The sequence below is a fragment of the Filicampus tigris genome, chromosome 8 (assembly GCF_054856515.1).
Source record: "Filicampus tigris isolate MCC_2025a chromosome 8, RoL_Ftig_1.0, whole genome shotgun sequence".
Taxonomy (NCBI): Eukaryota; Metazoa; Chordata; class Actinopteri; order Syngnathiformes; family Syngnathidae; genus Filicampus; species Filicampus tigris.
In genome coordinates, this window is record NC_141224.1 from 21,407,711 (window position 1) to 21,422,566 (window position 14,856).

Consider the following 14,856-nt stretch of genomic DNA (forward strand, 5'->3'; position numbering starts at 1 on the left):
TTATTAGAATTAATTGTATTACTACTTTGAAATTGCATATAGTATTTTTAAGTTTATTAATAAAAATAATCTATAAAATATAAAACACATCGTAGTGAAATTGTTTCATATTTTCTCTTAATTTTCAAGTGTAAAGGTCACCCACAAAATGTCAGTAAATTAGTAACATTTTAGATCCTCAGCTATACTCAGCATTTGTTACATAGTGAATAGTAATAGTTAAAACCTCATCCATCCCTAAAACATGAATGGCATTCGATGTGTGTTGTTTGATGCTTTACATGCTATATACAGTATCTCACTGAGCCTGATTCACAATGCTACGTTTCTTGCTGTGTTGCTTTTCCTCGAGTACGTCCCTCAAGCGCATGTGGCGAACGGCTGAGCTATAGCCTCGGAGAGGCTGTGGCGCTGTCAGCTCAGATCCGTCTTCATTAAAGGCGAGTATGGCTCAATGGGAGACTTGCTTCCAAGGCATCTAATGTACAGCATCATAAATCCACATTAGGGAAAACGAGGCATCTCACGTAGAGGTGGGCTGCTGAGGGGGTGATGATAAGTTGTGGAGGTCAGCAGTGCCCTACAAAATCAGACAAAGTATATGCCCTCAGAGGCATTAATGACATATCAGGCTGGTTCAGGAAACTGGCACTTAAAATCTTTGCATCGTAATTCCTTGTCTTTTGTTTGTGTTTTACAACAGCCTTAGATTGCCTTTTTCAGACGGAAAGGTCATTCGCCGGGGCAACTTGCCAGGTGTTTGTGGAGCAGCAGACCAATGCTGTGTCGTGAATGTAATTATGGCTCTCTGGCAATCTGATGACCTGCCAGTCTGTCTCTGAACACAAGTAAAGAGCACTGGCATATTAAATGTGGCTAAACAAACATGGTTGTCAGAAGGGCACAGCGTTGTGTGTTAAGTGGGTTTTATGGGTGCCAGGTCATTATGGGTTTGAATGTCAGGTTGGCTGCCTACTTATTCTGGACCATAAAATTTGGTCAGTTTCATTCCAAGCAGTTTAATGTGGTATGAAATTCTATACTGTTATTGAAAGACTTGGAAAAGTTTTCCACTACAAAGTACATTTGTGTCCAAATTCTTCAACTCTACCGTGTAGCTTTCATTTCTGTCCAGTGTGAGGCAGTGCCAGACTAGATCCTGTTTTCCTTCCTTTAATTGTGGATTTTATGTTGAATACAAATCAGCAATTCTATTGCGTTCATGTGTATACATTTACTTGATCCTTCATTCTTGAAGTACATATTTTTGAATGTTTTTCTTTATTAACAGATTTCTGTTCACGTCAGGTCTTTCGTCCAGGGGCACTTATAGTGGGCGTGACTGACATATGCATCTTTCCCCCCACTTTCCTATGGGGCAGAGCTGGGCACTTGACCCTTTTTCGCCGGTCCGGCCGCGACCCTCCACCCTTGACCTGGGTACCCTACCGGCCGCGACCCCCGCCCTTATTCATAAAAATCATCACTCCCCGCCCTGTTCCGCCCCCCTAAACAAAAACAAAAAAGTCCCGCTGCGGGAGGGATGCGAACGGCAGAGGCTTTTTAAGGATCATTAGTTGGCTAATTTACTATTCAAACCCACTGTGGACACGCTGCAAAATGGGCCACTAGTACTTTACTACTTACCCAACTGCGTGTGATTACTTCAATTGCGAGCCCTGGGGTTCGTTTTGTCATATTGTAAAATTATTTGGGTCCAGCAGATGGCCAGAAGTAGCAGTCAACAAGTTACTTATTTATTTTGCACACTTCCCCTTCTCACGGCCTTCAAAATAAAAGCATACCAGCACACCACTATACACAGAAGGTTTGCTGCAGCATATATCCGGAAGTAGGGAAGTGTGTGCGTGGCATGTGTCGCAGACCTGTCGCCAACAGCACAATGCGTCAGTCACGTGAATCAATGCGGCAGTTGTCGCTCGCGCCGACGCGGAAGTAGAGAGAAATCTAAAAAGAAGCCTTTCACTGAGTAGGCTGAGATGAAATTTGGCCGCCTCGCGACCACGTCAAACGCATGAGGGCTGATTAGTGGGCCAGACTACCATTTTTTAAAAAGCGTCAACCCCCCCCCACCCCTCCGCCCCAAAAATGGGCATCCGGCCGGGCCGGAGGGTCCGACCGGTCCGGCCCAGGGACGGACTGCCCAGCTCTGCTATGGGGCATGAAAAATACTGCTGAACTCTGTCCAACTACAAGTGACTGGGTGAAAAAAAAAAAGAGAGAGATAATAAATCAATAGATAAATAAATAATGGTTATTTCCATTGTGACGTTTCATAACCTGCGATTGGCTGGCGACCAGTTCAAGGATGTACCCTCGCTTGGCAAGCTACGCCCACTAAGATAAGATAAGATAAGATAAGATAAGTTAAGTTAAGTTAAGATACACATTATTGTCCCAAATGGAACCCTAGTGAGGATAATAACAATAATAATAATTATTATTATTATTATTATTATTATTGTTATTATTATTATTATATTTTTTACAATAATAATAATACATATTATTATAGCATATATACATATTATTTTGCACATTATATGTACATATTATTATATAATATATACATATTATTAGTATCATCATTATTAATTAATTAATTAATAGGTAATTATTTAATTAATTATTAGCAATCATAATTTTATTATTATAATTATAATTAATTATTCTTTTTAAGTGGATGGATGGATGGATGGATGGATGGATTAATGGATGGATGGATGGCAATTGATGACGGAGTCAAAATGGGGCTGCACTTCATCCTGGAACACCTCGTTGGTGCAGGGACTTATGCGAGGATCCTGTTTGTGGAATTCAGCACTGCGTTCAACAACATCATCCCTAAACTCTTCTCCTGCTAACTCCTCCAGCTCATCACATCTCCTGCCCTCTGCCAGAGCATCTACATACAGCTTCCTGACAGGCAGGACACAGCAGGTGAGGTTAGGGGGGACAACATCAAACCTCACTATCAGCATCGGGGGCCCCCAAGGGTACGTCCCTTCTCCGCTGCTCTTCTCCCTCTGAACAAACAATTGCACCTCAAAACACTCAGCTGTCAAACCCCTGAAGTTTGAAGACACCACGCAGTCATCAATGACAGTGACGAGTCTGCATATTGTCAGGAAGCAGTGCTAGACTGGCCCTGACATTTTGACTGAGACTGGCGCACAAACCCACACATGCTCACAACCCCCGTAATACAAGCAGGATCAAGTCTAAGTAAAAAAGCAACAGTTGGCTGAGTTAAATTTACTACATAATGACCTTTTAATTTCTGTTGCTTTGCTTATGATGTACTTTCTAATCAGAGCAGACACTGTTCTGCGTACTTCAATTAATGATCCATTCATGCACAATGACACAGAAATCCTTTAATTCTTCACAATTCTAAAAACTGCTTTTTACCGAGGAGTGTTCCTGCTTGTATTATAAATGTATTGAGCAGGGTTCTGGAAATGTGTGCATTTTATTTCATGAAAATATGACTGTGGGTAGTCTGATAAACAATGACTTCTCAGCCATGTTGTTTGATTACTATGGTGTGAAAATGATAGATGTGGTTGACATTGACTGCAAGAATCAAATGTTCTTAAGACAGATTCTTATAAAATTTGTATTCAGACATGACTCCTGACCACCCCTGGCTACCACGTAGCTCTGCCACTGATGTTGATTGGTTCCGTTTGCTGTCTATATTGTAAATGGGTTAATGAGCTTCTCCCTGTAGATTGTGGGCCAATCTCTTTAGGTAAAACGGAGCAAAATAATAATTAAATAGCACTACATCAGCCCCAAAAGACACTGGCGTTTGCCCTGTAAGCCAGATGGCCAGTCCAGCCCTGTCAGGAAGTGGAGCGGCTCGAGACCTTCAAGTTCCTGGGAATTACAGTCTCTCAGTCGGAGGCCAACGTCAACTTAAGCCTGTAAAAGCCCCAGCACAAGAATGTAGATCCTGCGACTGCGGAAGAAGCACGGCCTGCCACAGGAGCTGTTGAGGCAGTTATATACAAACAGTCATTGAATCAGTCCTGTCTTCATCCATTACCGTCTGGTTTGTTGCCGCCACGAAGAAAGACTAAATTCGACTATAACAGACATTTACGACTGCCAAGATCATCGATTCCCTCCTACCCACGCTTGAGGACTTGTACGCTGCAAGACCTAAGACAAGCGCAGGAAAAAACCTTCCACATCCTGGTGACCACCCCTGTCAGCTCATTCCCAAAGGCAGGTGCTATCACACTATGCGCACTAAAACCAGCAGACATTGCAATAGCAAGCACATCAAACATTTGACTCAAAATTCCATGGTGGCATTTTGCAAATGTATGCCAATTTTGCACAACCCTGTGTGACAGTATTACCGTATTTATTATTGCAGCATTTCTCTCTATTTTTCTCTCTGCATATTTGTACAACTGCTGTTTATCACTATTTCACATGACTGGACACTTAAAAGTTCTCAATGACTTTCTGCATCATTTTTACAATCGCCGTATCATAATTACTGCACTACTGGCCACTTTAAATTGTGTAACAATTCTCTGGATCATCTGCACAGCTGTCATTGTATCATAATTACTGCACTACTGGTCACTTTATTTTGTTTCACGGTACTACCGCACTAATGCTTAAAAACTCTCTGTACTTTTGTGTTACCTCCTAAATGTTCTTTTTGTTATAGTCGCTTGTTGCTGCCTATAATATTAGTGTTGATCAAATTACCGGAGAAAGATTCCTAGTGTACTCTTACATACTTGGCCAATTAAAGATGATTCTGATTCTGAACAGCGAGCAGACCAAATCAGTTAAATTTCCTATGGCCATCTTGACTGCTTTGGGCTGCTGCTTCCGGCACAACCTATGTTTAGTGGCAGTAACAGGCATCAGTTCTCCTCTTGTCTGCAAATGAGCTCAAGGCAGCAGCCCTGACAGCTGGGAGTCCTCGGAGATGCTGCCCAGGACAAGCGCTGACATCATAAGTCAATGGCTGGCTATTTAGATGTTGACAGTGTTCGGAGACTACTGCTAACAAGCACAAAAGGGCCACTGAGTGGACCAGCGAAGGTGTCATCTGGGATTACAGAACAGAAAGTGCTCATTTGTTTTATTCTACCACCTCCCAAGACCATTCGATCTTTGTTTCCACTGTGATTACAATGTGCTGCCAAGCATTGCTTGAGGTGTGGTTGGGCAAAAATCTCTGGTTAACATGAATGTGTATGCAGACGATTACTTACTGTTGGTCTCTGTGGAAACATTGTAATCACCTGTATGTATGTAGCCCCTGGGACACAGTGCTAGAGAAGCCTCACTTTGGGGAACAGATAACGAAGGGAGGCCATCCATTTTCAGAATGAACCAGCAGCGATTGCAAGACCACAATGAGAAAACAAGTGCTTGTGAATAACAGTCTTTAACTTTGGGATGGATGAAATGAACCTTTAAAGTCACAGCTGTTCAACCAGTCAGTGCCAGAGACAATTGAGGAGAGCACCTTCACGCCACTGCGAATCCTTTCACAAATGCAGCAGTCTCTCTTGCCGTTTGTGCACAAATGCCTCCCGAGAGTTTGACAAGAAGGGAAGTGTTGAACTTAAGGTGCAATAACAAATGTACAGTGTACAGAGCTGGTAAACAGCAGCAGTGATATAGGCCTGACAGAAAGCATGAGGGGAATCTTTGCGGGAGCTATGGTGTTGCGGGTTTGTTACAAGCTACACAAGAGCGGTTGCTAGATGGACGGAAACTAATTACCTGTGGGCAATCCTCAACAAGCCAAGAACAATCAGGTTTTTTTTTCTTTCATTTTGACTGCTATAGGAATAAGAATGACACTTCAAAAGCAGTGTCTCAGAATGATCAATTTGAATCATACCTGGCTGGAGTAAAAATTTCAAGTGATGTAATAAACAGTGATGGAAAACACATTTATTTAGTTCCTTTAAAGCATAGAGCTGCTTGAGCTCATTTCCATAATACCCCTCGGTGCCCCATTAGAATCTTGGGAGCAGTTTGCCTTCATTTGCATGTGCCATGAAATTGTTTAGATCTTTTCTGGTATTTGCGGCTTGGGCGACCACTGGAGTATAATAACATTCATGCAACTGAATGTGAGACTTTGTTGGTAAAAGCCTCTGCGTTTGAAAGCTGTCCACTGGCTACAGCTCAAACTTTTTTGTTTTTTTGAGCTGAGGGGGGCTGGTGGGGGGGTTACAGTGGAGCCATGGATTTTGATCAAATTCACAGCAGGAAGCAAATTGGACAGTAGATAGCAGTCAGCCACACTCGCCTTCTGTAGACCTATGAATAGATTAGTTTGGGCCCAATGTCCTCTTTTTACCTTTGTTTAACCTTTTTATACTTAACTTCCTGCACATACAGTATGTGAACTAATTCACAAACTCAGTTCATCACGCGCTTATTTAATTGACAAAGGACAGCTGAAACGTGGTGAGTGTGGAACCTGTCTGCACAACTTGTGAATTTGAATTACATTTCAGGAGCGATTGCAGGATTCTAGCATACAGTTCAGAAATGTGTTTTGGTAGATTTCTTTGCAGTCATGTAATGTTTCTGAAGTAGGTATGTAGTGGAATATGTTTCTCGATAATTTAGCCATCATTGGATCAACCTGATTCTTTACGCAATCTATTGGTAATGTATAAGAATAATTCTAATGTTTCATCAGTCTTCATGACAAAACACCTGTTTCAGCCCAGATCATTTAGTTCATGAAAATGGAGTCAAATACTCACGAGGTAGTCAATATTACACATTTATTCACTAATGGCTCTGCTGACCTTGTTTGTGCGACAGAAAAAGATGACCAATCCTATTTTAAAGGAGAAGTCAACCCAAACATTTTCTTTACAATATGTTCTATGCGGCTCCACTAGTCAAAAAACAGCATTCTGATTAATATTGAGTTGATGGAATATGAGTTAAGCAGTAAAATCCACCCGTTTTTGTCCATGTCAGGGGGTGGTCATTTTGCCGCTTGCCGTCAACTGAAAATGACATCACAGTTGCTCAGCGCTCAGATAACGACCAATCATGGCTCAGCTTCAGGAATAGGTGACCCGTGCTTAGTCATTACCTGAGCCCTGAGTAACTGTGATGTCATTTTCAGTCGACAAAAACTGGCAAAATGGGCGCCACCTGAGATGGCAAATTCTACATACACACTATTACTCAGAATACTGTGTTTTGACTAGTGGAGGGACATAGAACATATTTTGGTAAAGATTTTTGGGGGGTTGTCTTCCCTTTAAGGAGTTCAGAGTTTGTAAAAAAAAAAATGCTCTTGATCGGTAAAGGCTGCCTTACTAAACAGTCGAGGCAAATACTGAGAAGGGAATTTTTTTTTGCAGGACTCATCCATGAGAGTATAGCATATGTACAGTGTAAATATGTTTAAATCCTAATGCTGCTGCAGCACAGACTTACAGTTGTATCATAAAATTAGCTATTTTAACTCAAACAAGTTACATGAGTGCCGATGAAGAATGCTGCCAGCAGAGTAAAGGTTATCGACAGTGCATGCCCTATATCACAGGTGTCAAACTAAAGAACCTGGGGGCAGATCCGGCCCGCAACCTAATTTTATGTGGCCCGCGAATGTGACAAATCATGTGCGTCAACTTCACGTTTCTTGCAAATCGTTTTCCCTTTAAACAACACTGAGATATGAGATTTTTATTTGTTTTGCTACCAATCCTCCCCTATAAAATAAATTGAAAAGTAATTGAACAAACAATTACTTCCCGGCTTTTAATTCAAAAACTAGCTATCCGTCAATTTGTTGTGTACATGTGCTCTTATAAGGTGATCATACATTTATATGGGTTCACAGGCATAACGGCCCCCCGAGAGACACCCAAAGTATGATATAGCCCCAGACAAAAAATGACTTTGACACCCCTGCTTTATATGATAAATGATACGTTAAATCAATACCAAAATACAATGTGAAATCCATCCATCCATTATCTATACCGCTGATCCTCTCAAGGGTCGCGGGCATGCTGGAGCCTATCCCAGCTGTCTTCGGGCAGTAGGCGGGGGACACCCTGAATTGGTTGCCAGCCAATCGCACGGCACACAGAGACAAACATCCGCACTCACAATCACCACTAGGGACAATTTAGAGTCCAATCAACTTACCATGCATGTTTTTGGAATATGGAAAGCAAACCGGAGTACCCGGAGAAAACCCACGCAGGCACGGGGATGACATGCAAACTCCACACAGGGAGGCCGGAGCCGGGATCCAACCCACGACCTCTGAACTGTGAGGCGTTGCTAACCAGTTGACCACCGCAAAAAGTGAAATCGTACAATGTATTATAAAAACTGCTATCATGAGTGGTATTTTGGGGGCGGGGGAATAAGGGTGCTTGATGCACATCTGGTGCACGTGTGTATAATTACAAACGCATGTCTGCCAATTTCTGCTCTTATGATTAAAAGTCCCTCAGTCAATGTGATTTACAAGCAATTCAGAGGCATTTTATTTAGCTGAACATATTCACAAGAAAAAATGAATCACATCCATCTAATAAATCAAAAAATTATGCAATGTGCACTATAATCATACAAATAAGTACAACTATTTATCACAAGTTCACATATTAAACAGAGAGAAAAAACACAGACAAGCTTTATATTATTCTCTTCAGCAGAGACATAAGGAGAAGGATGTGATGATCAGTAGAATATGGATTATTCTGTCATTTTGTTCATAAATGCCAGTGTGTTTATTTGTTTGTCCTTCGGGTGAAGTAAACATGGAGTATTTCAGTCTTTTCAACCTAGTCATCATGATTGATTGTCCATGCAACAGTCACACACATAAGGAAAAAGATCACTAGTCTATATCAGAGCAGAGCTGCAAGATACAGAACATGCAGCTGTAGTTGAACAAGTGAGGTGGTAGAAGGGTTCATTAGGAGCCACAACGGAGGGGGCAGGAAGACTCATGCAACTTTAAGTGATATTAAGTCATATTGTCGTTTCACTGGGGGTCCTGGACAACAACTCAATCCTCGCTCACACATCTGAATTGATGCTCAGATTGGCCAAACGTGGATCAGAGTTTATTTCATACCTGTAATGATATCCCTCCATGTGGTCCCTACAAGCATCCCGGATGTTGTACATCCAGCGCTTAATGCCTTTGCGGTTCAGATAGAGCACCAACAGGAAAATGACACCAATCAGTGCCAGCACCAAACCCAGGAAAACATACGAAGTCTCGAGTACGCCTTCCATGTTGCCTGAACACTTCAGCTCCACCTGCAAGAGTGGCCGGCGCCTCAGACGCTCAGGGTCTGCACAGGTCAGATTCTTCATGTCCGTGACCTGAGTGGAGTTCTTCAGCCACACCAACAAGTCCTCAACAAAACAGTCACAACGCCATGGATTCCCTTCTAAGCGAATAAGAAGGTCTGAGTTGAGGTTGAACTCAATCAAGGTGGTGGAAGGAATATTCCTGAGACTGTTGTGCCTCAGGTCAAGGTCTTGCAGTCGCGGCACCTTTAGTATCCCATCAGGGATGGAGATGATGGAGCTGTTCTGCAAGCTGAGGTTGACCAGGTTGGATAAACCTGTGAATAAATCATCTGGCAAGAACACAAGCTCATTGTCAGACAGGTCCAAGACTGTCAGCTGGAGGAATTTTCCATTCTCTAGGATATTCAGGAGCCCGTTCACAGAGGAATGATTGTGAAAAGACCTACTGAGGTTCAACACCTGCAATTTGTTGTCATCAGGAAAAGCCTTTTCACTGAAAGTTTGGATTTTATTGTTGCTCATATCCAGCCACTCTAGGTTTGGTAAGTTATGAAACACCATTTCCTCCACAGCCACCATCTCATTGTCACTGAGATCAAGATCTGTTAATAATTCCAGGCGGCTAGGAAAAGAGTCCTCGTTGATACTCGAAATGTTGTTTCCCGTGATCAGAAGTAATTTAGAATTGACAGGTATGAAATGTGGGATTGCCTCCAAATCCTGGTTTTGGCATTTTACTGTTTGCAAGGAACATGAGCATTTTTCCGGGCAGCCTTTACAGGACAGTATGATAGCAAGAAGCCAAAGTAACTGCATCACACCTGACGTTAATGCATTCATTCGGATTCCTTCGCTTTGACACCGGCACGATGTGCTCAACAGGCGCATCTTCCCTTTACCATCTGTTATGCACACTGTGCGCAATGTCAGTCCGGAACAGTCACCTCCGAGTGAAGTTTTTCCCCACCTTGATCCGTTCCAATTCAAACTCGAACGCCATGAATCTACCCCCAAACCATCTTCACTGAGGTCTTCATTTCCTGGAGGAAGAAAGGTGGCGATGTACACAAACTTCTTCGCTGCGTTTATTGTCCAAACCTCAACGTGAACGTACAGGCTATTAAGAGAACACGCAAGGTATTTAAAAGTCAAACTCAGTTAAAATAATTTGAACCGTAACGAAAACGACAATGCACCTTGTCTCCGGTAAGTGCTATTTAATATTCCGTGCTTTCAGACTGTAAATTGGAGTCTGCCGCTCGGTAACCTGGTGAGAAACCAAGAAGGGAGAATCCAAACACAGCAGCACCACTCAGAGCTGTGACAGAGTGGACCATACCATTATACGCCTCTCAGAGGGGTGGTTGTGCGGTGGAATTCGTGGAGCTTCACAGAAGTCGGAAATACTGTTCACACCCGGAATTCCGCGGAATTCTGCCAAATCGCAATTTGTGATAATTTGCGTTTGTACATTTTAAATTACCTTTAAAGAATTATGTAGCGACTGGGTGGCGGCCCAATGACTTTTTAGACCTCATTTTAAATTACCTTTAAAGAATTATGTAGCGACTGGGTGGCGGCCCAATGACTTTTTAGACCTCTGAGGAAGTTCAGGTACAACACAATTAGTGACAATGTAGTGATGCATTTAAAAACAATCTAATGTCAGTGAAATCGGAGTGCAAAAAGGTAGCCTTCATTTGAAACCATTGTTTTGGAAACCAAAACAATATTGAATTGCATTCTTTTGGAAAATTAATAAATACTGTTTTTAGCTGACTGTGTCCCCTCATCATTATTTTGTTCATTTTGTGCCAATGAAAATGTGCCCGCTTGTGAGGATAGAGTGGTATAGATAATGCATGGATGGATGGATGGATGAAAATGTGCACGTACAGTACAGGCTGAGTTTCTCTTAAACAAATGCATGTTGGTTTTTATAATCATGTTACAGTTCAAAATACATTGCTAAAGAACATCAGGAACATACCCACTGTTATCATTATCCACAGTACTGCCAGGGTTTATGTTGGTGAGATTAATGGCTAAGTACATTTCATTAAATAGAACAAAAGGCAATGCTGTATTATTCTGACTAAATGATCAATGCGATTTTATAACGGTGCAAAACCAGTGATACAATAATACACACATTGGTTTCAAGTTAGTTTATTGTATTTTTCTTCGTTTACATATATTTTCCTACTATAAATATTGTTAATAGTCGTTGGATATTATGCAATCAATCCAAACAGAAAACATCAGATGCTGTTTGGAATTACACTACCTATTACTTCACAGAGCGCTTCCATATAAAAAGAAGTAGAAGAGAACCAATAGAAGATCCGAATGAACACCCTTGACCAATCAAAAGTCTCGTTGTTCATTATGCGTTATCTAACCCGGAAAGGCGAGGACATACAGTAGTTAAATTTACGTCACTGTGTTGAGAAACCTATTTGTAGTAATGGAACAGTGGATATACCCAGTTAATGTTACATCTTTTGCCATCTTCTATTCATCGTTCATCTAACGGAAGGTAATGTTATTGTTTTAATTACACTTGGCATTACATATCGGCTATGCGATGATGTGTCATTCAACCTACCTCCTGCTTCTGTCTAATCCGAACTAACGTCTATTCCAATGTAACATGACTTTTAGATTGATTTTATCCTGTCATCATTTTCAGTTTTTTACAACACTAAAACAAAAATGCTCATGTAATTTTCGTTGTCTCGCTTCGGAGCCTACGCCTAGCAGAGCCACCAAGCTTGCTAACATCAAGTTGGGAACCGGTGTGGGTTGCAGTCAACTGAGGCATTGCTTTAGCTTAGAAGTTATATCAAATGACGAAATTGACTAATTCCACCATTTGACAAAATGATGCGGCCTACACTTGAAATTAACCATTCGGCTACAATGCCAATTTAGCTCGCTTGTTACATAGCATACCAGTCACCATATGTCATCAAACATAATGTTCATGCATTTTCAGTCCTAAATGCACTTCGAAAGGATTTTGCATTTTCAACTTTGAAAAGAAAAAATTGCTTCATGTATGTAAATGTTTCCTGAACAAAAACATCATTTTCAATCAACTTTTAATTTGTACTATACGCTCTTTTTATTCTAATAAACATCTTTGTTTTTCAACTTTTCTTTACAGGTTTATGCTTCAATTATGGAGTTTTGAAAAGCAGAGTGTGAATTTTGAGGGGAAAGGGAAGGCTTTCCCCTCAAGTTGATGGTTGGACTGCAGGGTGTTAAGATTGAAGGATTTACTGAATGTGTTGCCTTTTGTAAATTATCTAAAGAGCTCATAGAGAACAAATTATTTTTTTGTAATATTTAATGGTATGATTTTTGTACATGCGATAAAACACAGGTTGATGTTGTTGATTTAGTGATGGCATTTGAGGCAAGCACCTTGACTTGTGGTCAGCATTTTCTTGAGATGGTAGACTGAGCAAGCCTCACAGTCTCTGGGGTTGCTAGGGTGCAGTGGAACCTCAACACAAGCACAATTCTAGCACTCCACAGCACGACCATCTCAAGCTTTTTGTTTTTTGATGTTTAGACTTAATGCACTTTTTTCACCTACTGAGGGAAGCCTTGTTTCATTAGAGCTTGTCACTGCTGAAGTGTGCGTGTGTATTTTCTCCTGCGCATTGGTTTGTCTTAGATTTGGTTTGTGATTTAGGGTAAACTGTCAGAAGACAGCAGGCCTCATTTTGTGGATTTTAGGTAGCCCAGGATGAGTTTGGAATTGTCGGACTGCACCCCAAAATGCCGCTCATTGCAGCATGCAAATGAGGTAGTAGCAGCAATAACTAGTGGCTCAGAGGGACAGTTACGAGCTTTCTTAGCATCACACTGCCACAATGCAGCAACTTTGCGGGATGAATTTGGTCGCACAGCATTGCACCTGGCTGCCTCGCTGGGAAAGAAGGCCTTATTGGAGTGGCTGCTGGAAAATAAGAATGCTGATTTGACAGTGAAGGATAAAGAATCAGGCTGGACCGCTCTGCACCGCAGCGTCTTCTATGGACAGATCCACTGTCTCCTTCCTCTGGTCAAGGTACATGTTTAGATGGCAAAGTTGAGTTCTATCAAGTTGGTCGTCGATGAACTGGCTACTGACAAAGCTTGTTAATATGACCTCTTAAAATTAAGCTTCAATAAGTTTATTAATGGGAGTGTTATGCTTTTTATGTCTAGCATGGCGGAGTCCTCTCCACTCATGATAGGGAGGGTCTTTCTGCCCTGGACCTGTTGACGAAGGACCGACCACCTTATGTTGTGTTTAAGAATGCTGGTAAATTTAATGTTTCATGTTTACCACACTGTGATTTAAAAAAAAAAAAAAAAAAAAAAAATCCAATATAACTTTCATGAAATCACTGAAACAGGCTTGAAACTATATATACTAAATATTGGTTTGCCTCTTTGTATAAATGTCTGTGTGTTTTCTTTTAAACGCATTGCAGACCCGACTGAAGTTTATACATGGGGAAATAATACAAATTTCAGCCTTGGTCATGGTAATCAAGAGAGTCGACAGCACCCTGAGCTAGTGGATGTCTTTGCCAGGACTGGAGTCTATATTAAGCAGGTAGGCTTTGTGTTTTTAGCCTCTTGCATCCCGACACCAAACATTTCACATTAAGTAAATGTTTTCTAAATTTCTGTCAAAGTATCCTGCTTCAATTCAAAACACACTACGGGGCTGTATGTATTGCATAAAAACATGGCATTATCAGTTGGTCCAATGAGGACACCACCTGGGTACCCCAGCAAAACACTCTTGTCTCCTGATTCCCGTGTTATGCAACTCTTGTCTCTGGAGAACAGAGGAAGTAAATGATCTCATGCAAGAATGTTTGTTTCATTGGTGTAGTGACCACTTGCAACATTCTTTTATTATTGCATTTATAAATGAAGTACAGCCATGTCAGCAGAGGGTATTACGTGGGCCCTTTTTAAATGTTCATTTGTCATTTAAGCTTGTTTGCATGGGTAACTACCAGGCTGTGACAATTTCCGGCATTATTTGTCACAAGGTGGCTCTTATGTGCACTTGGTGAGAGACAACCTTCTGGGCTACTGTTTAGCACAGGATGCCTGTGTTGAATATTTTTCCTGAACTGCCTGCTGTACTTGTCATGCTGGGTCATTTCATGAATCCCATTGCGGTGCACGTGGATCTAATTTCATGATCACGCAATGACTCTGTGGCATCGCATATTATTTCCCTTGTCTCCTTAGTCCAATGCAACAGGTGCCAGATGTTAAATATTAATTCCACATTGACATGTTTTAATTAAATGAACAGCCATGATGTGTGTGAATGTCCACATCAATGTCATACTTGGCAAAACATCCCTGTGGTCTATTGAATGTTTGAGGGGAGCCATGTATTAGTAATGATGTTTGCTTTTCCACTTGTCCACCAGCCTTTTTATTGGTGTAGTATTTTACTATCACTACAAGAGGCCTTGGCTGATGGACGTGGATAGAGATGGCAACATCTAT

At 41.4% G+C, this 14,856-nt stretch overlaps 2 protein-coding genes across 4 annotated transcripts in view; one reads left to right on the forward strand and one right to left on the reverse strand.

Moving 5' to 3' along the window:
- Positions 1-8,519: 8,519 nt before the first annotated feature.
- Positions 8,520-10,613, reverse strand: tpbg (trophoblast glycoprotein). The gene has a single exon (XM_086038270.1). It carries the CDS (start codon positions 10,207-10,209, stop codon positions 9,079-9,081), a length of 1,131 nt encoding a protein of 376 aa, XP_085894396.1. The 5' UTR covers positions 10,210-10,613; the 3' UTR covers positions 8,520-9,078.
- Positions 10,614-11,680: 1,067 nt separating this feature from the next.
- The window catches only part of ibtk (inhibitor of Bruton agammaglobulinemia tyrosine kinase), a 36,093-nt gene continuing 32,917 nt past the window's right edge, over positions 11,681-14,856 (forward strand). For all 3 annotated transcript variants that reach the window (XR_015087840.1, XM_086038138.1, XM_086038139.1), the window contains exons 1-4: positions 11,681-11,860; positions 12,491-13,402; positions 13,543-13,639; positions 13,812-13,936. Coding sequence is in view for 2 of the 3 variants with exons in the window: in XM_086038138.1 (XP_085894264.1) it covers positions 13,079-13,402; positions 13,543-13,639; positions 13,812-13,936 (546 nt within the window). In the remaining variant the exon portion in view is untranslated. The remainder of the gene's footprint in view (positions 11,861-12,490; positions 13,403-13,542; positions 13,640-13,811; positions 13,937-14,856) is intronic.

What these genes read in the sequence shown, in the direction of transcription:
- tpbg (XM_086038270.1), bottom strand. Translation starts at nt 10,209, where the DNA reads ATGCGCCTGTTGAGCACATCGTGCCGGTGTCAAAGCGAAGGAATCCGA.